The sequence below is a fragment of the Vipera ursinii genome (genome assembly GCF_947247035.1).
Source record: "Vipera ursinii genome assembly, chromosome: 1".
NCBI lineage: Eukaryota > Metazoa > Chordata > Lepidosauria > Squamata > Viperidae > Vipera > Vipera ursinii.
The window spans coordinates 341,556,401-341,582,906 of NC_139512.1; the positions used below are offsets into that span (position 1 = coordinate 341,556,401).

The 26,506-nt window shown below is 47.2% G+C and overlaps 2 protein-coding genes across 3 annotated transcripts; one reads left to right on the forward strand and one right to left on the reverse strand.

The window, feature by feature from the left end:
* Positions 1-1,210: 1,210 nt before the first annotated feature.
* Positions 1,211-4,531, forward strand: LOC310632437 (nuclear pore complex protein Nup88-like). 2 transcript variants are annotated; one of them, XR_014490851.1, is made up of 5 exons: positions 1,211-1,555; positions 2,751-2,876; positions 3,092-3,178; positions 3,299-3,475; positions 4,180-4,531. XR_014490851.1 is itself a non-coding variant. In XM_083349662.1 (4 exons), the coding sequence occupies exons 1-4, from the start codon at positions 2,707-2,709 to the stop codon at positions 4,391-4,393; spliced, it is 648 nt and encodes a 215-aa protein (XP_083205788.1). In that variant the 5' UTR covers positions 2,702-2,706; the 3' UTR covers positions 4,394-4,531. The 2 variants fall into 2 exon arrangements, 1 of the variants encoding a protein (XP_083205788.1); XM_083349662.1 differs by lacking the exon at positions 1,211-1,555 and having other exon boundaries at positions 2,702-2,876.
* A 6,001-nt stretch (positions 4,532-10,532) lies between these two features.
* On the reverse strand, positions 10,533-24,815 carry LOC310634517 (RPA-interacting protein B-like). Its single transcript, XM_083352945.1, has 6 exons — positions 24,715-24,815; positions 19,589-19,774; positions 17,969-18,023; positions 17,236-17,350; positions 15,798-15,861; positions 10,533-10,876 (listed from the first exon to the last, which is right to left on the reverse strand). Exons 1-6 carry the CDS (start codon positions 24,790-24,792, stop codon positions 10,703-10,705), a joined length of 672 nt encoding a protein of 223 aa, XP_083209071.1. The 5' UTR covers positions 24,793-24,815; the 3' UTR covers positions 10,533-10,702.
* Positions 24,816-26,506: the final 1,691 nt, after the last annotated feature.

The following is a 26,506-nucleotide window of genomic DNA, read 5'->3' on the forward strand; positions in this document are numbered from 1 at the left end:
CGTCTCCGTGGTCATGTGGCCGGCATGACTAGACGCCAAAGGCGCACGGAACGCTGTTACCTTTCCACCGGAGTGGTCCCTATTTTTCTACTTGCATTTTTACATGCTTTCAAACTGCTAGGTGGGCAGAAGCTGGGACGAGTAACAGGTGCTCACTCTGTTACGCGGCACTCGGGATTCGACCCGCCAAACTGCCGACCTTCTGATCGACAAGCTCAGCGTCCTAACCCACTGAGCCACCGCATGTACCTCTCTTTAATTCTGCACAGAAAAAAGTATGAAAACTCAATTTCCTTGCTCAGTGTGATTGTTGATTCATTGTGCAGGGTAAAATAAACCAGTGTGGGGCTTGGCCAACAGTTAAGTGATAGCTGCTGGTTGTTTGGCTGGTGTTGGCCTTCATACACATCAATTTCTTCCCAAGGTTGTTTAGATTTTTGTCCTAACTTATATATTTGGGTCAACTCAAGGCAATGAATACAGGTAATCCTCCACTTACAGTTAGTGACCAAAGTTACAGCAGCATTTTTCACACGTTATGGTTGCAGCATCCCCATGGTCATGTCATCAAAATTCAGATGCTTGGCAACTGGTTCATATTTATGCCAGTTGCAGTGCCCCAGGATCCACTTTTTGCCGCCTTCTGATGAGCAAAGTCAACAGGGAAGACAGGCTCACTTAACACTTAAGTGACTCGCTTAAGTTAGTCACTTAAGTGACTCACTTAACTGCAATGATTCACTTAGCTGTGGCCAGAAAGTTAAAATGGAGCAAAACTCACTTAACAAATTTTGGGTTCCTATTACTCCTGCTTCTATTTTGCCCTCAATGCCCCCATGAGGTGGAGTGGACTAAAATAGAATAGAATAGAGCTGGAAGGGATCTTGGAAGTCTTCTAGTTCAGCCCCTTGCTCAACCAGTAGGACCTATACCAGGGGTAGGCAACCTCGGCTCTTTTATGACTCGTGGACTTCAACTCCCAGAATTCCTGAGCCAGCCATGCTGGCTCAGGAATTCTGGGAGTTGAAGTCCACGAGTCATAAAAGAGCCGAGGTTGCCTACCCCTAACCTATACCATCTCAAACAGGTGATTGTCTGGTCTCTTTTTAAAAACTTCCAGCGATGGAGCGCCCACGATTTTTGGAAGGCGGCGAGAAGAGTTAAAACCCGCCAAGCAACTCTATGGTTGCCGCCGAAATGCACGCTGGGAGCGGTAGTTCTGCAGTCTGAGGTGGCCAGGTTAGAACCGTTTAGCTGCCTATTAAGCGACCGACATTCCAGTCGCCTTGCTGAAGTAATCATGGCGGCGGCTGTGTCGCCGGGTTTAGGAGAGCATTGGTGGGCCGAACTGCCTCGCCATGTCGTGCTGGGTCGCCTGAGAGAGCAGGCCTCTGAAGTCGGGCCGGAGACAGAGCAAGCCAGGCCAGCCCTTCCGAGGGATCTGATGTTTGGCATCGGCGGGGAACTCTTCCTGTGGGACCGCGAACGTGCCGCCTTTTGCGTCCTCAGCCTGAGGCACCTTGGCGACGACCCGGACAGCTTGGGCCGATACCAGGTGGGACGTTTTTTGAGCGGGTCTCCTGGTCCTTAGAGGGAAGGCCAGGTCACGGAGGCTCCCTTCATAGTGGCCATGTTGATGATGCTAATCGTAATAATTGGGTGCTGCAGAGAAAGCCCGTTCTCTTGGAAGGCTTGTTCCAGTTTCATCTCCATCTGGAAATACTACATCTTCCTCTGTTTTAAAAGTAAAATATCTGATATTTAGAGCAGTAGGTCTCGAAGAATTTCAGCTTCGCCTTGCTGAAATGCTACCATTTTGTTTGTGGGAACCATTCCTGTCTGTAAACTTAGCGCATCACGTTTGTGGAAGGAGCATTCCCCTACCTCCCTTAGGCTGTATTTACCTTATGCATACAGCCATATATGCACAGGCAACCTTATTTTTGATCCAAGTATTGAATGTGTAAATTTGGGTTGAATCAGAAAAGTTCAGTTTTCCATGGAAAAATGGGGGTATTCATTGTGCAGAAATACAAGTGGCATCTGTAAGAGAAAACAAGACTGTAATTGTTCTTGAACTCCTATTTGGCACCAAAGTTAATGGCCACTAACTTTCACAGACCCTTTAAATTATACTAAATATAATTTTATTTCTGGGATTGCAATTGGCTTTTAATTGATTTTTAGCATTTAATGTCACTTATTCTCAAAATGCAAACTCTGGCATACAAATTATCGTATTTGTATAGCTTCCCATCTCACAAGAGAATGACTCTGGGCAGTGTACAATATTTAATTAAAGAAAATCAATAAATAGTTATAAAAATTATTAAAAGATATAAAAATTGTCCTTCCATTGAATTTTGTTATGGGGTGACTCATAAATTACGGTAGATGAAGAATACTACAAATATTTGTTAGTTGGTAGGTAACAAATGCCTCATGGGGGCATTGAGGGCAAAATAGATTGAAGATGCCTGAAAAAAATGGTCATGTGAACGCTTGATCTTACCTGTAGTGTGAAGCAGTATAGTCTCCAAACAAATTTTTAATAAGGGTCAACTGGGAAAGCAATCAAAAATATCAAGCCATTCTAATCTATGTCTCTGATAGCAGGTTGGCCTATAAGTCAGTGGATAAACGTTTCATAGCATAGACATTGTAAGCACGTAATTTGCTGGTTAGAGCATTGCAACAGATGAATGAATGGTAGATCTTTTGTGGCTGAAATGCAGACATGTGTTTTCCAGTACCATACCTATTGCTGAAAGATTCTTCACCAGTTCATCATCCCTGACCCTGAAGCATGCTTCTTGGTACCCCAGTGAGATTCTGGAGCCCCATGTTGTGCTATTAACATCTGACAACACAATAAGGTAACATTCTCTTGCTCTGAATAGATTGTATTTTAAGAGAGTTATAACTCCAAAGAAACATAAAAACAAATCTCAATAAGGCCATCTCTTGTTTTGCTGCTGCTGCCAAAAAAAATCCAAATATTCCTCATTTACCATAACTGAAATGTACACTTACAGATACTCAATGTGAAGAAATAATTATGTGGAATGTTTTTCCTTTCTTTGTTTAATAGGATTTATAGTTTGAGTTCTCCCCAGACACCTGTGAAAGTGATAACTCTTTCGGATGCTGATGAGGAAACACTGAGACTTAATAAGGGGTAAGATTGAATTTTCCTCCTCTTCAGGCACGCTCAGCCATTGTTTGTTTGTCTAAAAACTGGACCTGTGTTTTTAGAGTCACTGCAGAGTAAAGTCTCTATCTGCCTTTTCTGCTTCAGGAGAACATATACAGCGTTGATAGGAGAGACTGCCGTGGCATTTGACTTTGGACCTCTAGCAGTACTTCCTAAGAACATAACTGGTCAGAGAGAGAAAGAGGATGTGCTGGCATATCCTATGTATATCCTGTATGAAAATGGAGAGACTTTTCTGATTTACATTAATCTCTTGCACAGGTAAAGACTTACTTGAGAAAGTTCACTTAGTGGCATTCAGTTCGCCTATCTGCACTAGAGAATTCGTTTTCAAATTAGTTTATAAAATTGTTCTAAAAGGCTGAATGGAAATAAACTGTTTCTTAATAACACTTCATCTTCTGCCACTGGTACCATGCCTCGGTAAGTTTTGAGTATTCCAGCGCTGGCAGGTTTTTTATTAGCTATTCAAATATTCTCCCATTGGGCTAACATTTAGGGCACTGCAGTGAAACTGATGAAGAGTCAAAGACCAAACAAAGTATTTGCATCCAATGCAAGACAAATACATGGAGGATGTTTCATGGTTATGAATAAAGCAACACTATTAGGACACCTAAAAAGTCTGGTTAATTACATTTGATTTTTAAGAAGGCAGTATCTTAAAAATTCTCCATTCTGTCCCTAGCAAAGCTTAGAGCTACGTCACTTCTCTGAAGTGTGGCTCAGGTGATTGCTTCCAGGAATGACATTACATTAGACTTTTACAAAATACAAGCTTTTTTGTTTGTCCTCGGAATAAATATTAAATATGAGAGACCATGGAGCATTCTTAGCTCCTGGTAGATCAGGCTTAAAAAGTTTCTTTTTCCAAGCAGTTAGTTTGGTTTATTTGGCAGGAGAGGAATGATGAAAGAATGCTATTAAACAACTTCCTACTCATCTTGAAATTATTTTTATTCTAGCACCAGTAACCTTGGCAAGCTGCTGGGCCCAATGCCAATGTATCCTGCAGCTGAAGACAATTATGGCTATGATGCTTGTGCAGTTCTCTGTCTTCCATGTGTTCCTAACATCCTAGTGATTGCTACCGAATCAGGAATGCTTTACCATTGTGTGGTACTAGAAGGAGAAGATGATGAACAGTTGGTATGTTACTGCTACAGTTTGCACTTTTGAAAAAAAAGTATTGATATATGGGAGGAATCTCTAGTTCAGTAGTAAAACAAAAAGTTCTGCATGCAGAAAGCTCTAACGTTGTCCAGATGAAAGAATCAGATTTTAATTGCTAGAACGGATCCATGCCTTGAGCACCTAAAAAATAGCTTTTTCTACCAGAAATGGTCCCAACTATAGGGTGAAATGACCTGAGTATAAAATCCCTTAAAACATTTGTGTATATTTTTAGGCATCTGACTGCACAAGAGATCATTTGCTGTATTTCCAGATTTCTTATAGCGATCTTGCATATTAATTTGAGTTATAATAAACAGTGTAGTGCTTGTGAGTAGCCTATGGGTTGCATATTGCTCCCCAGCTCTTTTCACTGCTGTCACTCAGTACTAAAATGGATGACTTTCAGTTTCGTAATTTTGACCCCATACAGATACTTGAGTGTCTTTCAGAGAGGCATTGGAATAATTTGGGAACCCTCCATCTGTCACTTTCTTAATCTGTTCACCCCTGGTTTAAAAAATATGCTAAAGTCTTTAAGTGTGCCACTTCTACGGAACCAGATAGAAGATTGGGGAACTGAGAAGCAGCCTCTGTCTTTGCCAGCGTTTTTCATCATTGCCTTACAGCAGGGGTCTTCAAACTTGGCCCTTTTATGACTTGTGGACTTCAACTCCCAGAATTCCTCAGCCAGCATGCCTTACAGTTATATTGCTGTTGACTTCAAACACAACAGTTTGAAATGTGTGATCTCTACCCAAGAAATATGTTTTATCCTAACCATTCAATAGACTGCTGGAAAAGGGAGAATGTGCCCTTGACAGACATTTAAACTGATTGATTACTGATTGAAGTTAAATTGAGTGTACTCCATGCACTTCTGCTCTATCTCCATGGAATAATGCTTCTAAGTGAATTTAACAGAGCCCTGGTGGTGCAGTGGTTAAAATGCAGTATTGCATGCAAACTCTGCCCGTAGCTTGGAAGGTTGACTCAGCCTTCCATCCTTCCAAGGTTGGTAAAATCAGGACCCAGATTGTTGAGGGCAATATACAAATAAGGCTTCTATTGTAAACCGCCCAGAGAGTTTTTCAACTTTTTCACAGATTAAACCACTTTTAGGACATGACAATGTTCCAGTACCACTACTGCTTAGCAAAGTGTCAAAAATTTGATGACTAAAAAAAGGGGGGTGGGGTGGATTTTGGGCTTTACTGGTTAGATTCATTTTTTGTTATAGAAATGGCTAGTTTATAATATTATGGAAAAGTAAAAAGTTGAGGTTCAATGTTAATGTTTCCTTCTATTGGAACAGAGGAAGTCAGAAGTTAATGCCTTTTCTTTTTCCCTTCTCTCCCTCACTTTTCCCTTTTTCTCTCACCCTTTGCTCACAAAGGCCCCTCACTTGCTCTCTCACTCACTTGCCCTTTGCTTGCAATAGCTTCTCGCTTGCTATCTTGCTCTCTCACTCACACTTTGCTCACAAAAGCCTCTCACTCTTTTTTTATTTTTTTATACAGCTTTATTTTAAAGACCCAAAAAAGAAAGCTAAATGGCTCAACTAGAGTGTCACAGTGCAGCAGAGCCAGGTTGCCCAAGCCACGAATGTACGCCATGGCACTGCGAGAGATGCTGGAGCTGCAGTGTTACATAGACAAGAACCTGGCACGGAGCTTTATCCAGCCCGCTTGCTCACGTATGGCAGCACCCGTTCTCTTCAGAGAAAAGAAGGACGGTGGGCTACGACTATGTGTGGATTATCGTGGGGTCAACGCGGTGTGCGTTGAGCACCTGTACCCACTGCCTCTGATGAAGGACATGTTATCCCATCTAGCCAGTGGGAGGGTGTTCACTCGCTTGGACCTGCGGGAGGCGTACTATCGAGTGCGCATCAAAGAAGGCGACAAATGGAAAACTGCGTTTAACTGCCCACTCGACAGTTTTCAGTTTCGTTTGATGCCGTTCGGGCTCCAAGGGGCTCCCGCGGTCTTCATGCAGTTGATAAATCAGGTACTGCATGAGCATCTGTACAGGGGGGTCCTCGTGTATCTCGACAACATACTAATTTACACGGAATCCATGGACGAGCACGTCAATTTAGTTCGGCAGGTATTACAGAAACTCCTAGCAGCTTGACTCTACGTAAAACTCGCGAAATGCAAGTTCCATACCTCCCGTTTGGACTATCTGGGCTACCAGATCTCCGCAGCCGGAATCGCGATGGACCCCAAGAAAGTGGAGGCGGTACAACAGTGGCAAGCCCCAGGAACCCGACGGCAGCTGCAGAGCTTCTTGGGATCTGCCAACCTCTATAGGCAGTTCATACCGTCCTTTGCCGCGATCGCACTGCCCTTAACGGACCTTCTGCAGACCAAACAGCTGACAGTGAAGCTGCGTCCAGGCTTACGGGTGGCATGGACCGCCGAATGTCAAAGGGCTTTTGAGACGCTAAAGGAGTTGTTTGCTAAAGAGCCCGTTTCGTTGCACCCCGACCCTACCGTACCATTCATTGTTCAAGCGGACGCCAGCGACGTGGCGGTGGGGGCCGTTCTCTTGCAGCGAAATAGTGATGGGGTACTACAACCATGTGCCTATGCTTCCAAGAAGCTGTCAGCCACCGAACGGGCCTGGGCCATCTGGGAAAAGGAGGCCTTCGCCATTCGGTGGGCGTTGGAAATGTGGCGACATCACTTGGAAGGGGCGGAGAAGCCCTTTGAGGTATGGACGGACCACAAAAACCTGGAGGCTTTGCAGTCACCCAGGAAGCTGGCTCCAAAGCACGTTCGGTGGGCACTGTACTTCAGGCGGTTCAAGTTCACCCTGAAATATGTCCCAGGGGGGAAGAACTTTCTAGCGGATGCGCTCTTGCGCCTCCCTCAATACAATAGCCAGCGGGAGGAGGTGGTGCAGGCTATTCTTCCCCCGTGTGAATCGGAGGTGATACAAGCCGTGAAATCCAGGGCCGTCAACGACCTGTTGCAACGCTTAAAGGATGCTCTACAAGGGGATATCTGGTTGTAACAACACCCGCACCTCCTGACCCTTCGGGAGGGTCTGGCCTGGTACCGGGACAGGATGTACGTGCCGCAAGCTCTTCGAGCAGATGTCCTGTTTAGGTGCCATGATGCCAAACAAGCTGGCCACTTCGGGTTCATTAAGACTCTGCACCTCGCCCGGCGACAGTTGTGGCTGGGTATGAGACGTCACGTTGAAGACTATGTGCGCCACTGTCATACGTGTGCTACCGCTAAGCCCCGGCCTGGTAAACCAACGGGTCTTTTACAAGCAGTGGCAGACCCCTGTCGGCCATGGCAGGACATAGCCATGGATTTTATTGTGGAGCTGCCAGAGATCCGAGGGTATACCGTGATATGGACAGTGGTAGACCTATTCTCCAAGCAGGCCCACTTTGTACCATGCAAAGGATTGCCAACAGCCCGACGACTGGCGTGGATGTTCATAACGCACATCTACCGCCTACATGGCGTGCCCAGGCGTATCATCTCGGTTCTTGTCTATGTAACGACGCAGCTCCAGCATCTCTCGCGGTGCCATGGCGTACATTCGTGGCTTGGGCAACCTGAACCCCAGCTCCAGCTCAATCGTGCAATCCGTGGCCCGATGGGGTGGTAGGAGGTCACACTCCTGTTCACCGAAGACCTCCAGGAGGTCGGCATACTCTGGCGGAACCCGCACCTCCGATCCGGCCCTGCAGCCTTCTTCTGTCCTTCCTGGCTGTCTGTCTTTTCCCACGTGTTCATGTTCAGGGGGTTGGGGCCCAACCCCAAGTCGAAGGTGTCGGCACCCCCCTTCCCACCAGACGGTTGGGCCCCACTTGTCCAGCCATGCGAGACCCAGGATCACCCCCTCGGTCATGGAGGGTACCACAATGAACCGTAACCTCTCCCAGTGCTCCCCCATGCCCAGGCGTATGGGTTTTGTTACGCGCGTGATGGGCGCTCCCCCCAAGAGGGAGCCATCCACCTGTTGGAAGCGCATAGGGGTTTCCAGACGCACCACCCCAACACCCACCTTGGCCACCACCTCTTGACTGACAAGACACCGTGTGCTACCCGAGTCAATGAAGGCTCTGAATCCCAGTGCCTCACCCGTGTTGGGGTTCGTCAGTGTTACTGGGATCGTGAAAGGGCAGATCGGTGTACTTACCATTGGGTCTTCCTCCTGTCCATCACCGTCCCCGTAAACCTCTAGGTACACGTCCATTGGCCTCTCAGTCTCCGCTTGGTTGTTTCTCCTGGGCGTCGTGTCCAAGGCTTGACGGTTGGCTCGGGATCGCTCCACAAACCGTGGGGAAGTTACACCCCGTGCTGGGGTTGCTCCTGCCACCGCCCAGGGCGCCGGCATTGGACAGTCAGCTACACGGTGCCCCGGCTGGTCACACCGGAAACAGCGGAAAACAGCCTGGGGCGGTGGTCCTGTGGGTTTCTGCATCGGCGACGCCGGTTTTTGCCCCTCCCCTTGCGGCTTCTGCGGAGCCTGTCAGGGGTCTGCTGGAGGTTTTGCACGCCGCTGGCAGCCCTGTAGGCCAGCGTCCAGCTCAACCACGACCTGGAACCATTCCTGTAGTCTGGGAGGGATGCCGCGGACGATACAGGCCCTCTGGAGGTGGTCGTCCAGCCCAGCCCGGAAATTATGGATCAACATCCGCTCCGGCCACGAGCTAAGTTTGCCTGCCACCTCCCTGAACTCCCGAACAAACTCCGTTGCTGGCCGGCCGTTTTGTCGGAGCCCAACTATCTCGGCTTCAGCCCGCTGTACCCGGGTAACGTCTTCAAAGCGGGCTCGCAATGCCTCGAGGAACAACCCGACATCCCCCAGCTCTCTAGCACGGTCGCTGTACAGGTTAGCGACCCACGCCGCAGCCTCCCCCTGCAGCGCTGTTGTGACCGCCATCACCATTGCCCACTGAGAGGCATACACGGGGCCGTACTTATCCAGATGATGGATCACGTGACCAAGGAAGAGGGCCAGGCAGTCGGGGTGGCCATCGAAAGACATGGGCAACGGTGGCGGGCCCCACGCTGCTGGTGCTCCCCAGAGCCCTGCCAGAGCACCCGGTCCTTGCACTATGAGCCCTGGTTGTAGCCAACCCAGTACTCCTGCCGGTGGCCCCGGGCGTAGCGCAGCACCACCGCCCCCCGTAGCACCCACCCGTACGGGCCCTTGACCTGGTGTGGCTGCGGGGCCCGGCAACGAAGGTGCAGTCCCCTGCGGGGTGCCGGAACCCTGCGGAGCCCGAAAACGGGGGCTAGCCAGGTGGAAATGGGCCTGGCTCTGCTGCACAGGGCCAGCCCTGTCCTGAGACCAACGGCCAACATCCGGTTCAGGTTCGATGGGGGTCCATGGCCGAGGCTCCCCGAACCTGTCCCTCAGGACGTCCATAGTATAACTCCCTGGAGCCGTGGAGTAGCTCCACTCCTCCCCTTCTTCGCCGGTAACGCGACGCTCCCTCCACTCCAACAACGGCCCCCTCTGGCTGGGTGGCCGCTCCTGCCCAGTCTCCAGTTGTCCCAGTACAGAACTGAGCCACCATTCCCCAGTCTTTGCTTAAGCAGTCGGCCCCTGGGTCCCAATGCCTTCAGCCGCTGGGCAAGGGTCCCGGACCTTGGGCCGAACTACCGGTGGGGCCTCTGCCAACTCCCCCATGTCCAGAGGCGCTGTAGCCCCAGCCGGCTCCTCTCCCTCCACAGTAAGCACAGCCCCCTGGGTTCTCTCGGCCATGTCAGTTGCCTCGAAGTCCAGAGCAGAACACAGCAACGAGGAAATGCTGTAAGCAACGCTGACTTACTGTCACAGCCGTCCACGCTGAAAGAACGACGACAACGTGGTACGGGTGACGACGAGGTTTTCTTTACTTCAGAAAAGCCTAGCAGATACAAGGTCAGCATTGGGAGCTAGCCCTCCCAACGCGTCTTTTATACATTGGGGGTGATTAGCCCCACCCCTCCCCATGCAAACCATCATCTGGCTGAGTCTGCTCAAAACCCGCCCCCTTCCCAGCTCTCCGCACGTCACCCCGCCCTTTGTGCCTGAGCTCCCACACAGACTCCATGTGAGTTTATGCCCTTAATCCCCCTTTCGTGCTCCCCCACCCCTCCTCCGTGCTCCCCTCCACCGTCCAGCGTGTCAGTGTTACAGCCCCCCTAACAGCTCCCCACAACGCCCCGCTATCCGGTCTTCGTTCTGAGCCGCCCGACGCCCCCTCTGAGCCGCCCGACGCCCCCGCCGAGGAGCAGGCGGCTGGGTAATCCCAGGACGAGCTGCGGCTGCCGGTCTGACTGCCTATGGGTCCCTTCAGCAGCTCCGTCGACGCAGACATGCCAGAAAGCCCCGGACCAGCTGCCCGTGGTTGCTGGCGGCCGTTTGACTGCTGGATGTGCTGTTCCCGGGTGGCTCCAGCAGGAAGGTTCGGGCGGGCGGTTTGCGCGGCGTTTCCCCTGCTCCCCTCGTGATGTCGAGCCCACGGGACTTGACATAGAGACAGAATGTTTTAGTGTCAGCTTCTGCATGATTTGTATAGATATGACAGTTAGGGATCAATTTGATAACATCAGAAACATTTATTTTTAAATAAAAGATATGTTTTTCTATTTGTTTTATACAAAATCCCTTCCTGTCAAAAAAAATATAAGGAAGCAATAAAGTTCAAAAATGAATGCAGAAAATATCCTATCTTAGAGATCAGCTCTTCACAGATTTTTCTGATTTCCTTATTTTCTTTTACCTTTTGCTCGATGCTGCTCTCCAGTGACTGGATCCTCATCTGCTCTTTGCGCAGCTTGGCATCGAGCGCAGTCACCTTCAAATGGGCTTTGCTTCTCATCTGGGCGATATCCTCGGTCGCTTGGTCTAGCTTTTCCTGCGCATGAGCCTTCAGGGCTTGGTACCTCTGCTCCTCCTTCTTGATTCTTTCCAGGTAGTCCTACATGCCGTTAGCTGACCAGACTATGATAACTATGATGGCTTGCCTTTTACACATCATCCCCAAAGGACTCAGAGGTTCCTGGATATTAGCCACCGTGAGAGGGTGGTTTGAATTTACATCTGCTGTCCATAGAGGTGAGAGCTCTAGGAGGCATGCCATATCCGGAGTGGTTGTTTCAGACCACCACCTCTTCCCCGGGAATTGGCTCGGCAGCTGTCGTGAAAGGACGGTGGTCGGCCCGCTTGGGGGGTTTACCTAGCTGAGTGGCAGCAGCTGGGCGGAGGTCTGGGACACCTATTTACCCTCTGTTAGATCCTCCTTATTGACTGATCATCAACTACGGACTGCCTTCTACTTGGACTACTCCTTATGCCTTTCCTTAAATATTCTTGCACGGACTTGCTCGCCCTCAGGGGTGCTCCCCCTTCCTGGGTGCGACCCGCCTTTCCAGCCGCTTACGATCTCGAGGAAGGGCCCATTTATTGGGACCCCGAGAGATGGCTGGGCACGGGTAGGGGCCTTCGACAGAAACCCAATAAGAGGCCCCTGATTAGTTTTCTTTCTAAATTTTTTAGGGGGCTAGGGAGGGGGGAGGGTACTCTTTTTGGTTGTTTGGACAAGGGGGGCAGTCCAACAACCTCTGTTCAGGCCAGTGCCAAGGTAGTTCGCGGGGGGGAGGAGCGGGGGCCGGTTGCCTCTGGGGCTCCAGGGCTGGTCGTGGGAATACCTATTCCCACGACGTTAGGGAATGGCAGCAGGGGTAGGAGCAGAGGGTCGTATCGTCCTCAGGGAAGGCCTCTCCGCTGCTTAAAAGCGGTGGGGCACTCCGACCCTCAGGCTCCGCCCCAGGGCTCTGGGAGTGAGGATGTGCAGCCTCCTGAGCTCCGGCTGGTGTACTTGAATGCCAGGTCTGTCGCCAATAAAGCTCCTCTCGTCCGTGATTTGGTCGAGGGTGAGCAGGCGGACCTGGCTTGCATCACGGAGACTTGGTTGGGCCCAGAGGGAGGGATTCCTCTGGTTGACCTTTGTCCACCAGGTTTCCGGGTGCTACACCGGCCTCGGGCTCAGGGTAGGGGTGGGGGTGTGGCTGTTGTTATGAGAGAGACCTTATGTCCGCGGGAGGCCACCGTTCCCCAGATAGTCGGGTGTGAGTCTCTCTTTTTGACATGCGGCCCTGGTGCGCAGTTGGGCTTGCTGCTGGTGTACCTTTTCCCTAGTCACATAGCAGCAGCCCTGCCTGAGCTTCTCGATGTCCTCTCTGGGTTGGTGATTGAGTTCCCTAAACTTATAGTTTTGGGGGACTTCAATCTACCATCGCTGGGAGGATCATCTGAGTTGGCTCGGGAGTTCATGGCTTCCATGACAGCCATGGACCTGACGCAAGTAATTTCGGGACCGACTCATGAGGGAGGCCACACTCTTGACTTAGTTTTCTTATCTGGACGGTGGTTAGATGATCTTGGTGGGGGCTCCCCAATTGTTATGCCCCTGTCATGGACCGATCATCATCTCCTGCGGCTGGTCTTCCGTTTTGCCACCCCCCGCCGTGGGTGTGTGGAACCAATTAAATGGTACCGCCCCAGACGCTTAATGGATCCCCAGAGGTTCCAGGCGGCGCTGGGGTCCCCACCTGCCTCCCTCGCTCACAGCTCGGCAGACGCCTTAGTGGAAGCCTGGGAAAGGGCAGCCACTGAGGCTCTTGACCGAGTTGTACCCCTGCGGCCCCTGACCCGGTGCAGATCCCGTCGAGCTCCATGGTTCTCCGCGGAGCTCCGGGAGATGAAGCGTCGGAGACGGGGCCTAGAGAGCGGTTGGAGATCCAGCCGATCCGAATCCGACCGATTGCGACTAAGAATCTATACTAGGTCTTATCTCGCTGCGATAAGGGAGGCAAGGTCTAACCACTTCGCCACCCTTATCGCGTCCGCAGATAATCGCCCGGCCGCCCTGTTTAGGGTGACTCGCTCCCTCCTGAATCAGGAGGTGAGGGAGGAACCCTTGCAGGGTCGTGCCGAGGAGTTTAACCATCATCTGTCGGACAAAATCGCTCGGATTCGGACCGGTCTGGACTCTGACTGGGCAGAGTCTGACGATCAGGACACAGGTGGTCTTGTCGATATTACCTGGGAGGAGTTTGATTCTGTGACTCCGGAGGAAGTGGACAGGATTATGGGGAGGCTGAGCTCCACCACATGTTTATTGGACCCGTGCCCTTCCTGGCTGGTTTATGCAGCCCGGGAGAGGACACGCAGCTGGTTCCAGGCAGTTATATCAGCTTCTTTGAGTGAGGGTAGCTTCCCTGCCGTCTTGAAAGAGGCGGTGGTGAGGCCTCTCCTGAAGAAGCCTGCCTTGGACCCAGCTGTATTGAACAACTTTCGTCCGGTCTCCAACCTTCGCTTTCTTGCGAAGGTTGTTGAGAGTGTGGTGGCGCATCAGCTCCCTCTGGTCCTGGATGAAGCGGATTATCTAGACCCGTACCAATTGTGTTTCAGGCCCGGGCACAGCACGGAGACAGCATTGGTCGCGCTGGTGAATGATTTCTGGAGGGCTCGGGACAGGGGTCATTCCTCTGTTCTAGTCCTATTAGACCTCTCAGCGGCTTTCGATACCATCGACCATGGTATCCTGCTGCGGCGTCTCAGGGGATTGGGAGTGGGAGGCACGGTCTTACAGTGGTTCTCCTCCTATCTCCAGGGACGCTCGCAGTCGGTGTTGACAGGGGGGCAGAGGTCGACCGCGAGGTCTCGTTTGTGGAGTTCCTCAGGGGTTGGTCCTCTCGCCTCTCCTGTTCAACATCTACATGAAACCGCTGGGTGAGATCATTCGTGGCTTTGGAGTTGGGTATCATCAGTATGCTGATGATACCCAGCTTTTTCTTTCGACCCCAAACCACCCCAGTGATGCCCTCAACGTGATGTCCCGTTGCCTGGAGGCGGTTCGGGTCTGGATGGGGAGGAACAGACTTCAACTCAACCCCGACAAGACCGAGTGGCTTTGCATACCTTCATCCCGGGTCTATTCGGATATTCCATCTCTTTCTATGGGGGGTGAATTATTACCCCCCGTAGATAGGGCTCGCAACTTGGGAGTCCTCCTAGATTCACGGCTCACCTTGGAAGATCACATGGTGGCTGTGACTAGGGGGGCTTTCGCCCAGGTTCGCCTGGTGCGCCAGTTGCGGCCCTATCTAAGCCGGGATGATTTATGCACGGTCACTCACGCGCTCGTGACCTCTCGTCTAGACTACTGCAACGCTCTCTACATGGGGCTTCCCTTGAGGACCACCCGGAGGCTCCAACTGGTACAGAATGCAGCCGCGAGAGTTGTGTTGGGAGTCTCCCGATACTCCCATGTCACACCTCTGCTCCGTGAGCTGCATTGGTTACCAGTTGTCTTCCGGGTGAGATTCAAGGTACTAGTAATGGTGTTTAAAGCCCTACATGGCAGGGGTCCGGAGTACCTCAGGGAACACCTGCTGCCGGCGTCTACTTCCCTCTGCCCTGTGCGTTCCCACAGAGAGGGCCTCCTCAGGGTGCCACCGGTCAGAGAATGTCGACTGGTGGCCCCCAGGGGGAGATCCTTCTCTGTGGGCGCCCCGGAGCTATGGAACCAGTTACCGGTTGAGCTCCGGACGGCGCCCGATCTTCGCTCCTTTCGCCGCGATCTAAAAACATACTTGTTTGAGCAAGCCGGCCTGGCCTGAGGGGGGATTGGTGGGGTTTTTATTATTTTTATTGGGGTTTTTAGTATGTATTAACTGTATTTTTAATTGGGCATGTATTTAATTACTTTTTATCTTTTGTAATTTCTGTGTTTTATTCTTGCCCTGTACACCGCCCTGAGTCCTTCGGGAGAAGGGCGGTATAGAAATATTAATAAATTAAATTAAATTAAATTAAACTAAGCTTTTTGCTCTCTACTATGGTGATCCAGATGCTATGGAAAGTTCACAAGTAGGGTGTGAAGGCAATACCTTAATTTCTTACATGAAACTTCTGCTTTTATCTTACCGGTAGCCCTCCATTCTAACCCCAACTAGGACTGGAATTTCCACGCTAAGCAATGCAGACATAAAATGCAACCACATTGCTTAGCAACAGCATTTGTTAAATGAATTCCACCAGTCATTAGTCAAGGACCCACCCCAATCCAAGCCATTCTGGGCTTGGTCACTTCCAGCCCTGAGCCTTGGTCCTTCCGAAGCAAGGCACTTTCTCCCCTTCAACTCTCCCCACATGCCTATCCCCTTCCATCTCTGTCATTTTGGCTGCCCTGCAAGAGTTGTGCAGCTCTGGAACGCTTTCCATGCTGCGACTCAGGCTTCCTGATGTGGTGTGACTTGAGGACTGCAAGAAGCCCCTGAGCCAGTGTGCAAAGCTTCAGCTGCCACTGGAAGTCTCAGCCATCCCAGGAAGCCCCAGCAGAATGGAGTTGCTGCCCAGAAATTCCTTAACATTTGCTTACCAGGCTATTGATGCAGAGTCCACATTGGCATGCAACCATGTTACTCATCACGCTGAGATGGTTCCTAGATGCAAAGAGAATTGCAATGATGAAAGTGAAAAGTAACTTATCTAGATTGTCCTCAAAGACTTCACACATGAAGATCAAATGAGAAAGGAAGTAAAAAAAACCACCAACTGATAAAACTAAATCAACAAAGCATTTCTGCTACTGTACTACCTTGAAAAGTTGATTATTTAAAACTGGAAGCCTTAAAACAATGTTAGGGTCAAATTTATATATTCTGCGGAAACTGAGTGACTAAAACGTGCCATGAATTGTTACTAAAGTCTACAAGTAGGAGGATCAAGTGACTGAAGAAAGCATTTCTTTCCCATAGTAATAAACCAGGTATGTTAGAAGAATTCTGAGTTGCTGTCAGTCTAGCCAGTTTTCTCTAGGTGGGTTCTGATGTCTAGCAAAGGCCTAGTTAGTGAATAACACATAGTAGCCGATTCAGAAGTCACAACAGCTGAGAAATTAGGATTTCCAGACGTTGAAATCAACTATGGGATATAAAACTAAGAACAAAAACTCCCTAATCAAGCAACATGTGCAAAACAGAAGTCAGCAAGAGGGAGAGAACATGATCTGCAGAAATGGAAGTTATTTATTTAAGCTATGAACCAGTGACTGAACAGCATGACAAGGAAAATCAGAGAGGAGGAAGAATAGGAGGCACTTTCTGGAATCCTGAATATGGAGCCCTCCACACTGCCACATTATACTATAAATTCCACCGGTTAAGAAAATTAACCTTACTTCAGGATGCAAGTAAGGGAAACCAAATTTTTGGTCTCCACTTATCTCTGAAGATGGAAGAAGGAAAAATGCCTTCATAAAAAGAACTCGCATTATAATTCAGCAAAATGAAGCTGAACACAACAGTCTGACACAACAGTCCAGCTTTGTAGTAGTGGTTAAGGTGTTGGTTTAGGAAACCAGGAGATTGTTTTAGTCCGATTCTAGTAACGAAAGTTGGCTGGTCACTCAGCCCAACACACTTCTCAGGGTGTTGTTGTTGTTGTGGGGAAAATAGGAAAGAGCATTACATATGTTCACCACCTTGTCCCAAATTTGCTTTTTCAAAAGGCAACTGGATTTTGTTTTTCCTTGAAAACATTTCACTTCTCATCCAAGAAGCTTTTTCAGTTCTAACAGAAGAAGCTTCTTGGCTGAGAAGCAAAACGTCTTCGAGGAAAAACAAAGTCCATTTGCCTTTTGAAAAAGCAACTTTAGGACAATCAGGACCTGGATGACAATCAGGACCTGATGAATCTCCATAGACATTCTCCATCTTGAGTTATTTCTAAAACTAGTAAGGTAGGATTTAACTAAATAAGTAAATAATCATGTGGCCTGGTACCAAGGCAGAGATTTCTCAAGCCAATCACTTCACCTTCTGCAAACAGGACAGATGATATGGTGTTCTGCATCTAAGCCATCAAGCATTGCATTAAGACATTCCTCATCAAACTTCAGGCTTTGCTCATATTCCTCTATGGCCAGCTGTTCTGCAAAAGAGAGCATTGCTATTAATTGGTTAAATCTCTTTCAAACTGAGTTCAGTTCTTAGTGACTCCATGGAGCTGAAAATTCCTGGCTTAGAAACCTGCATTTTCATCTACTTTCTGATTAATATGACCCATCCAACCCATCTCACAGGTTGTATTGTGAAAAAGAGGAAGAGGAAGGGGTATTAGGTATGTTGATCACCTGGATTTATTTATAAAAATAACAAAGATAGGCTAAAAATAAATACATTTGTAACTTCCTATTCCACTTTTTCTTAGTGCTTAGTGCAGTGGTCCATTTCTTTACTTTGCAATAACAAGGTGAGAGGTTGAACTAAGAGAGCGGTTACAAAGTCATTGACTTACGTTTCTAGGAATAGGATTGAGTCTAATCTTGAGCTGATCCTATCTTTCCATTATCACATTCTAATTCAGCTACATTTTTAGCAGTATAGTTTACAAGCATGCACTGCTACAGGACACACAGCCCTGAGATTCCCTAGTAAACTTCTGGATGACCCTGCTTGGCTTTTTTGAAATTTGTCAAGGTCCGTTATGCACTGTGCTTTAGTAAAAGCGTTAACTCAAGCAGCAGTTATCAACAATAAGCTTGGATACCTTGCAAGATCAGTTCCTGATGGATTTCATCCAATACAGCCAGTTCTTCAAGCATCTAAAGAGAAAAGCACCCAGTTAAGTGTTCTGGTCATAATATTTAAAGAAGGGAAATGGTATATGTGTGTGAGAGAGGAACACTTAGGGTGCTTGCAATTCATACATGCTGTCTCCAAAATGAAGACTGGAAACTAATGTTTGCCCAGGACCCCTCCACCAATCCACGCACATGGTACATACATATTAGGCTCTCTGTCAAAGGTTCTCAGAACTCCACAGTGAGTTCTAGTAAAAATCTTTCCCCTACTTTCTTTCTTAGCTTTATAACATCAGGTCCATCATTCAAGAAGGTGGAAGGCATTTTGGCCTCCTCTAAGGTATACTTTTAAGGGACGCGGTGGCTCAGTGGGCTAGGATGCTGAACTTGTCAATCAGAAAATCGGCAGTTTGGCGGGTCAAATCCCGAGTTCCGCGTAACAGTGAGCGCCTGTTACTCAGCCCAGCTTCTGCCAACCTAGCAGTTTGAAAGCACGTAAAAAAAATGCAAGTAGAAAAATAGGGACCACTACGGTGGGAAGGTAACAGCGCTCTGTGCGCCTTTGGTGTCTAGTCATGCCGGCCACATGACCACGGAGACGTCCTCGGACAAGCGCTGGCTCTTCGGCTTTGAAACAGAGATGAGCACCGGCCCCTAGAGTCGGAAACGACTAGCACGCATGTGCGGGGGAACCTTTACCTTAAGGTATACTTTTAGGACTTAGGTCAAGCCCAGAATTCTTATTGGGACAATGCATTCTGACTATGGTAGAACGGTATGTTGCTTTTTTTTTTAACACAGCTTTTCTATAAGGAATTCAAGATGTCATGCTTTCTCCACAGCACCAATTGAGCATTCGTTTCTCCCACCCATCTAAGTTATGACTGCTTCAGAATTTAGTATTTTCTTAGCTTTTCAAAATAATACATAATTTATTAAACTTATATGCTGCCTGAGCAACTCAAAAAAGTTATAGTAAAAATAAATAAAACAAAGTACAACATATTGAAAGTAAATTGCGTTTTTACTCACACCCCACTGCTTATTTTTTCAAACTATCTTGAAATTGTTTTATAAATTATTTTAAAAGCCTCATATACAAAGGTACTTTCCACAAGTAACTATAAAAGCATTTGCTTTTTGCTTAATAAGGAAACATGTAACATGTAAAACTTATTTAGATGAATTGCTATTAAAGCAAGAATAGGACATTCTTTCCAGTCCTAAACCACCATTTCAAACTGATGTGAAATAAAAATAAACTTTTAAATTGGACATATCTCAAAAGATTTAGGCCCAGATTTGCAACTGCGATAACATCTTGTGGGATTTTGTGCCTATTTTTTGGCCCTAGGACCATTGCATGATGACATCAGAAAAGACTATTGATCCTTTTAAGGCAGTGTTTCTTAGCCTTGACAGCTTGAAGATCTGTAGACTTCATCTCCCAGAATTTCTTAGCCAACAGGCTAGCTCTGGGAGTTGATGTCCACACTTGAAGTTGCTAAAATTGAGAAACTTCTTTAAGAACGTGGACACCATGTCCTAACAAACACACACCCACAACTTCTTCATACGGCACTAACCTGGGAAGAGTCCTGCTTTCTCAGAGAGGGTAGCTGAGAATCCACAGACTGCAAAGCTTTCCACTCAACTTCCATCACCTCCTGTACCAACAAGGCTTTATTTGATCTGGAAGCTCCATTTTCTCCCACTTGACGATATCTTTCTAGCAACTTGGCCCGACTACTTTTCAATCTCTCTACACAGCGCTAAAGGGGGGGAAAAAATAACTTCATGTCAGCAGTTATTTCTAGATAGAAAAAAAAAACCAAACCAAAAAAAAAATTTCTGCAAATCATAAAAAAGCTTGTTTCAAACTTCCTACAAGTAGCTCATTCATTTGGTGACCGTTCAAAATTATAACAGCACTGAAAAGAAGTGATTTAATAACTTTTTCACACAAGACAGCATCCCCATGGTCATGTGATCAAAACCGGGATGCTTGGCAATGGCATGTATGCTGGTGATGACCTACCAAGCCCTAAATGACATGGGTCCGGATTACTTACAGGAGCACCTGCTGCCGGCGTCAACTTCCCTTCGTCCTGTGCGCTCCCACAGAGAGGGCCTCCTCAGGGTGCCGTCGGTCAGGGAGTGCCGGCTGGCGGCCCCCAGGGGGAGAGCATTCTCTGTGGGCGCGCCAGCCCTTTGGAATCAACTGCCTGTTGAGCTCCGGACAGCTCCCGACCTTCGCTCTTTCCGCCGTGACCTGAAAACCTGGTTATTTGAACAGGCTGGCCTGGACTAAAGGTTTGGGGTTTATTTTTAACTATTTATTTGTTAGGGCTAAATTAATTTAATTTTACTTTTAACTTTTGTATGTTGTATTTTAATTGCCCTGTACAACGCCCTGAGTCCTTCGAGAGAAGGGCGGTATAGAAATTCTAATAATAATAATAATAATAATAATAATAATAATAATAATAATAATAATAATAATAATAATGTATTTAGGATGGTTGCAGTGTCCCAGGATCAACATGGACAATTGTGTTACCAATAACTGCAGTGATTCATTTAACAACCATCATGCTTAGCAGTAGAAATTTTAGGCTCAATTGTGGCTGTAAGTCAAAGGCTACCTGTATATTTCATTAGAGAAGAGGTGGCAAAAAACAAAGCAAGGAAATAAAGAATTATATACGTGCATTTCTCCCAGCGCATAATATTCTACATGCATGTCTCTATACGTGTATAAAATTGTATTTGTATTACAATGAATAAGAAAGCAAAAATCATGATTTATCTAATTAGATTATTTAGACCCTGGAACTGGGAAGCAAATAGTCATTTTGCCTTTACTGCACATAACTAATTAGTTTAACTCAGTATGCAATTTACTAAAGTATGCTCAAAATCCAGAAGGCTTAGCAACCTCTGGATTTCACTGAGAATGGAGACAGGGTTTTAAGGATAATAACTGATTCAACTTATTTCTCTTCAGTTCAGCACTTTGAACAGCACTACCAGATAATCCTCAACTTGGATTATTTAGGATTAGGAGCCTTGGTGGAGCAGTGGGCTAATGCCTCCTTAAGTAACACCAGCTGCCTGCAATTAGTGCAGGTTCGAGTCCCACCAGGCTCAAGGTTGACTCAGCCTTCCATCCTTCCGAGGTAGGTAAAATGAGGACCCAGATTGTTGGGGGCAATTAAGCTGACTTTGTAATAATGCCGCTTGGGGGGGGGGGGGCGAAAGCCCTAATAAACAGGCATATACATAGAATGAAGGCTACTGCTAAGCACATTGATTTGTGCTTTAGATTGTAAGCCGCCCTGAGTCTTCGGAGAAGGGCGGGATATAAATGGGATTAAAATAAATAAATAAAAATAAAATAAACTTACCAACACAATTGAGGCCAAAATTTCTATTGCTGTGCAAGACAGTTAAGCGAGGTTTACCCCATTTTATGACCGTTCTTGCTATAGTTGTTACGTGAATCACTGCAGTTAAGTAATAACACATTAAGTGAATCTGGCTTCCCCATTGACTTTGATTGCCAGAAAGTAGCAAAGAGTGATCACTTGATCCCCCAGGAAACTGCAACCGTCTTAATTACATGCCAGTTGCCAAAAGTCCAAATTTTGATCACATCACCACAGGGAGGCTGCAACAGTTCTAAGTGTGAAATTGTTAAGTCACTTGTTTTCAGTGCCATTGTAACTTCAAATGGTCACTAAACCAATGGTTGTACTACCTGTACATATGCCAACAGTACTATATGTTCTGTAAATAAATAACACTGCTACCTATTGATCACAAAACTCTCGGTTATAAAATGAAACAAATGACTGCACATAAAGTCGTTTTAATTTTATATAACTGTCCCGTCATTAACATCCGATTTTAAAAAAACAATTAAACAATTAAAACACATAATTCCTGAAGCTATTTACACCTACACAGATAATTCCCTAAAAATGGGCTCACCTAACGTCTTGCCACAATGACCGAGAGAAGAGCCAGGTTTTTAGCACCCAACAAAAGATTGGCAGGATGATGGCCATTCATATCTCAGGGTGTACTGTTCTACAGGGCAGATGCTATGAGAGAAAAGCCACACCTTCTAGGTCCCATCAAATAACATTAATAGAAGGAATCCAGAGCATGCCTATCCTGTACAGTACAGGTAGAAATAAATTGAGATAAGGAGTCCCAAAAGCAGTCAGCCTTGGGCTTCGTAAGCCAACCAGCTCCTTAAATTGCACTGGGAGCTAATGCAACTTCAAAATGGTGCGTTACGCTTGCTAAGATGCACTCATAACTATTTGTCCTATTGTGTTTTGGACCAACTAGAACTTCTGAATGATTTTCAAGGGCAGCATCAGTACAGCTCATTCCAGTAAAATTCAAATGCAAGGTAACCAAGGAATAAATTATTGTGAGCAGTGTCTCTGATCCAGAAATGGATGCATCTGTACTGTCAGTCCCCTGCAATTGCGCATTATAAAAGCTGAATGAATACAAAGACGTACAAGATGGATTTATGCAAAGGATTTCCTAGCTATAGTGGCTTCCTGCGCCTTTAGAGCAAGAGCTGAACCCAATAGGTCTCTCCTATTCATTTTGCACCAGACAAATACAAGATTCATGCTTGCACCGATTTGAAATGAGGGGTCCTTGGTGCTCTCTGAGCTTGCTTGTTTTCTTGCAGACGTTTCATTACCCAAACTAGGTAACATCATCAGTACTAATAAGGAGTGCAGTTTCCTGTCAGTTTATATTCTGGTGGCTTGTTCTGTTTGGGGGGGGGGTTTCTTACAGATTCTTTGGTTGGGCTGTTTACTGTTGGCTCTTTGGCAGTTTTTGACTGGGGTATTGTTTACCTGATTGTTGGTCTGATGTTTAATCTTAGAGTAACTCCGAAACCACAAATAAACTACTACAACCATATGGAATCACCATTGCACACAAGCCAAATAAAGCCCTTCAAAACATCCTAAGCAAACCAAAAGACCCAGCAACCTCAGAAGAAAAACAGGACTCATCTACAACATACAATGTAAAGGACTGCAACAACCACTATGTAGGACAAACAGGCAGAAGACTGGCAGAACGCATCCATGAACAGCAACTAGTTGTCCAAAAAAAAAACATTATGAAAATTCTTTTAATTTCACTACAGATAGACAGGAAAATGTGACCATCCTAGACCAAACCAAATCCAAAAAATGCCAGGGAATGTCTAGAAGCCTGGCACTCTAGAACAAATTAGCCATCAATAGACACATAGACATCAACATCTATTTGTTGTTGTTAGCTGCGAAGTCGTGTCCGACTCATCGCGACCCTATGGACAACGTTCCTCCAGGCCTTCCTGTCCTCTACCATCTTCTGGAGTCCATTTAAGATCACGCCTCCTGCTTCTGTGACTCCATCCAGCCACCTCATTGTCTGTCGTCCCCTTCTCTTGCCCTCCATCTTTCCCAGCACTAGGCTCTTCTCCAGTGAGTCCTTCCTTCTCATTAGGTGGCCAAAGTATTTGAGTTTTAGCTTCAGGATCTGGCCTTCTAAAGAGCAGTCAGGGTTGATCTCCTCTAGGACTGACCGGTTTGATCGCCTTGCACTCCAAGGGACTCGCAGGAGTGTTCTCCAGCACCAGAGTTCAAAGGCCTCAATTCTTTGGCGCTCAGCCTTTTTTATGGTCCAACTTTCACTGCCATACATTGCTACTGGGAAGACCATAGCCTTGACTATACACACTTTTGTTGACAGGGTGATGTCTCTGCTTTTTAGTGTGCTGTCTAGATTTGCCATTGCTTTCCTCCCGAGGAGCAAGCGACTTTTAATTTCTTTTTAATTTAATTTCTTCAACATCTATAGGCTATGCAAAATAGACAATCACCCAGCCCAAAAGGGAACAAAAAGACCCAAGCACCAATCCACCAGCAATCAGCACCCAGATCAAGGTAACTCCAAGGTTAACATCAGACCAACAACCAAGTAAACAATACCCCAATCAAGAAACTGCCAAAGAAGCCAACAGCAAACAGCCCAACCAAAGAATCTTTAAGACCAACCCCATCCCCAGCAAACTGGAGTCCTGATGTTGCCTAATTTGGGTAATGAAACGTCTGCAAGAAAACAAGCAAGCTCAGAGAGCACCGAGGACCCCCTCGCGTCAACCCCGAGCTACAAACATTCTCCTTTATTAGTAAAACTCTGAAATTCAATGGTAATTACGAATTAAAAGTTTTCAGAGGTGCGTTGACCGAATTCCCGAAAGGGAATCTAATGAGCCTGATATTAAAACCCGAATCAACTGCAGGCGTTTTTAGACTTCGTGGCTCAGAGGCTATTCCCACTTCTTCCCAGGGGTCTCCCTCCCAGGAAAGCCAGCATCCCAGATACTCTTCCGCAGGGGTCTTCAAACTTGGCCCTTTTATGACTTGTGGACTTCAACTCCCAGAATTCCTCAGCCAGCAAAGCTGGCTGAGGAATTCTGGGAGTTGAAGTCCACAAGTCATAAAAGGGCCAAGTTTGAAGACCCCTGCTCTTCCGGATTGGGCGCGGGTTTTGCCGGGCGGGGACTACCAATTTGGCGGCGGAATTGACCGCCCCCGTTCCAACCTTGCAACGTTGGCGCCTCCAGCGTTCCAAGGACGGGGGGGGAGGGGAGGGAGGAGAGGGCAGAAGTGGGTCTGCTTACCTGCCGGAAAGTCTCTTTCCACGGTGGGGTCCGGAAGCTCTTGTAAAGAGCCTGGTGCCGCGGCAACAAGCCCGCCATGGCGAGTCCACTCCAGCGGCAAAACAAACGTGGGCGGGACTAGCCGTTGGATTTACATGCCAAGCGCCGCCAAACCAAAGGCATGCCGGGAAACGGAGTCCGTCAAAGTTCCTTGGCGCCCGTTGCACGATGGGAAACGCTTTGCTCCCGGCTTGCTAGCGCGGTCGGAATGTTTCTGGTGCGCGATGGGAATCGTAGTTCGTGGAGGCGTAAATATCATTCGTTTGCTAGGAGAAACTAGACCAAAGTAAAGTTTTTTTTTCCGAGCCCTTGTTGGAGGGATACGACACTAGGTATGGGTAGGACACTAGGATACGAGACGAACTACGAAGGGTAGTTTTTTTTTTTGCTGCCTTAATTGTGCTCCAGTTTTAAGTCTCTTCCTTTTCTGGGCTTGGCAGAAAAAAAAGATTCTGTCGGGCCATTGTGGTATGGTTAAATGCAATGTGGAAAGTTGCAGATTTGGGCCCCAGGCTCTGGTAAATCTCGTTGATTATGTGCCATCAAGTCAGTGTCAACTCTTAGGCTAGTAATGCCACCTAACATGCCAACTCATGGCATTGTGGGGAAAATCGGAAGCAGGAATGTGATGTGCACTGCCTTAAGTTGTATAATTACAGTAGAAGGTGAATATATACTTGCTGATCTAACAGTGTGACAAATAGCATTACTTGTCAATACTACTCCATTATTCTTTCCATTCCAAATGGGGATGATGTTCCAGAAAGTGGGTGCCATGGCAGAAAAGGCCCTCCTCCAGGATCCCATCTGATGAAACTATTTGCTCTTTTAAAAAACAACAATCTTTAATGCTACTTTTATTGTTAATTGTCCAGAATCATGAATTTCAGATGGGCAGCCATGTAACTTGAAATAATAAATAATAAAATAAATCAATTTTTCATCTTGAAATCTCAACAGATTTGATGATCTCATGAAATTTCAAATAAAAACAATAACAATATACTGGTAGGCTTTCACAGCAAGCATCAATGAAGTGGTGATGGGCTTTCAAGCTGAATGGTGGTGGCTTACTATCCATCGCCTTTTGTTCTGATTTCTGTAGCTATGGTGGTATAAAAGGTAAAGGCAAAGGTTCCCCCGCACATGTGTGCTAGTTGTTTCCAACTCTAGGGGCCGGTGCTCATCTCTGTTTCAAAGCCCAAGAGCCAGCGCTTGTCCGAGGACGTCTCCGTGGTCATGTGGCCAGCATGACTAGATGCCAAAGGCGCACAGAACGCTGTTACCTTCCCACCGTAGTGGTCCCTATTTTTCTACTTGCATTTTTATGTGCTTTCGAACTGCTAGGTTGGCAGAAGCTGGGACGAGTAACAGGCGCTCACTCTACTACGCGGCACTCGGGATTCGACCCGCCAAACTGCCGACCTTCTGATCGACAAGCTCAGCATCCTAACACACTGAGCCACTTTTCTGCAATTTACAGAGAACCTTTGGTCACCATCTATAGGAAAAAAATATAACTTCACCCCTAAATCCTTTCCTAATAATTCCACTGCCTGGCTCTCCTGTGAGGCAAGTTTGTCTTTTTGAGTGCCATGAGAAGCAACAAATCATGCTACCTTTAATGACTATTTTTACTTCCAGGAACAGGGAAAAGTATTTATTGGAATTTCCACTTTAGGGGCTAGAACCATCTAACAATGTACACACTGACTGAGAAGGAGCAGCTTGGTCTCAGCAAGCAAAATATGTT

Coding starts and splice junctions, on each gene's coding strand:
- LOC310632437 (XM_083349662.1), top strand. CDS start 2,707: ATGGTAGATCTTTTGTGGCTGAAATGCAGACATGTGTTTTCCAGTACC. Junction 3,179..3,298: donor ACACTGAGACTTAATAAGGG/GTAAGATTGAAT, acceptor TTTCTGCTTCAG/GAGAACATATACAGCGTTGA. Junction 3,476..4,179: donor TACATTAATCTCTTGCACAG/GTAAAGACTTAC, acceptor TTTTTATTCTAG/CACCAGTAACCTTGGCAAGC.
- LOC310634517 (XM_083352945.1), bottom strand. CDS start 24,792: ATGGCGGGCTTGTTGCCGCGGCACCAGGCTCTTTACAAGAGCTTCCGG. Junction 18,024..19,588: donor GAAAGCAGGACTCTTCCCAG/GTTAGTGCCGTA, acceptor TTTTCTCTTTAG/ATGCTTGAAGAACTGGCTGT. Junction 15,862..17,235: donor ATCTGTCCTGTTTGCAGAAG/GTGAAGTGATTG, acceptor CTTTGCATCTAG/GAACCATCTCAGCGTGATGA.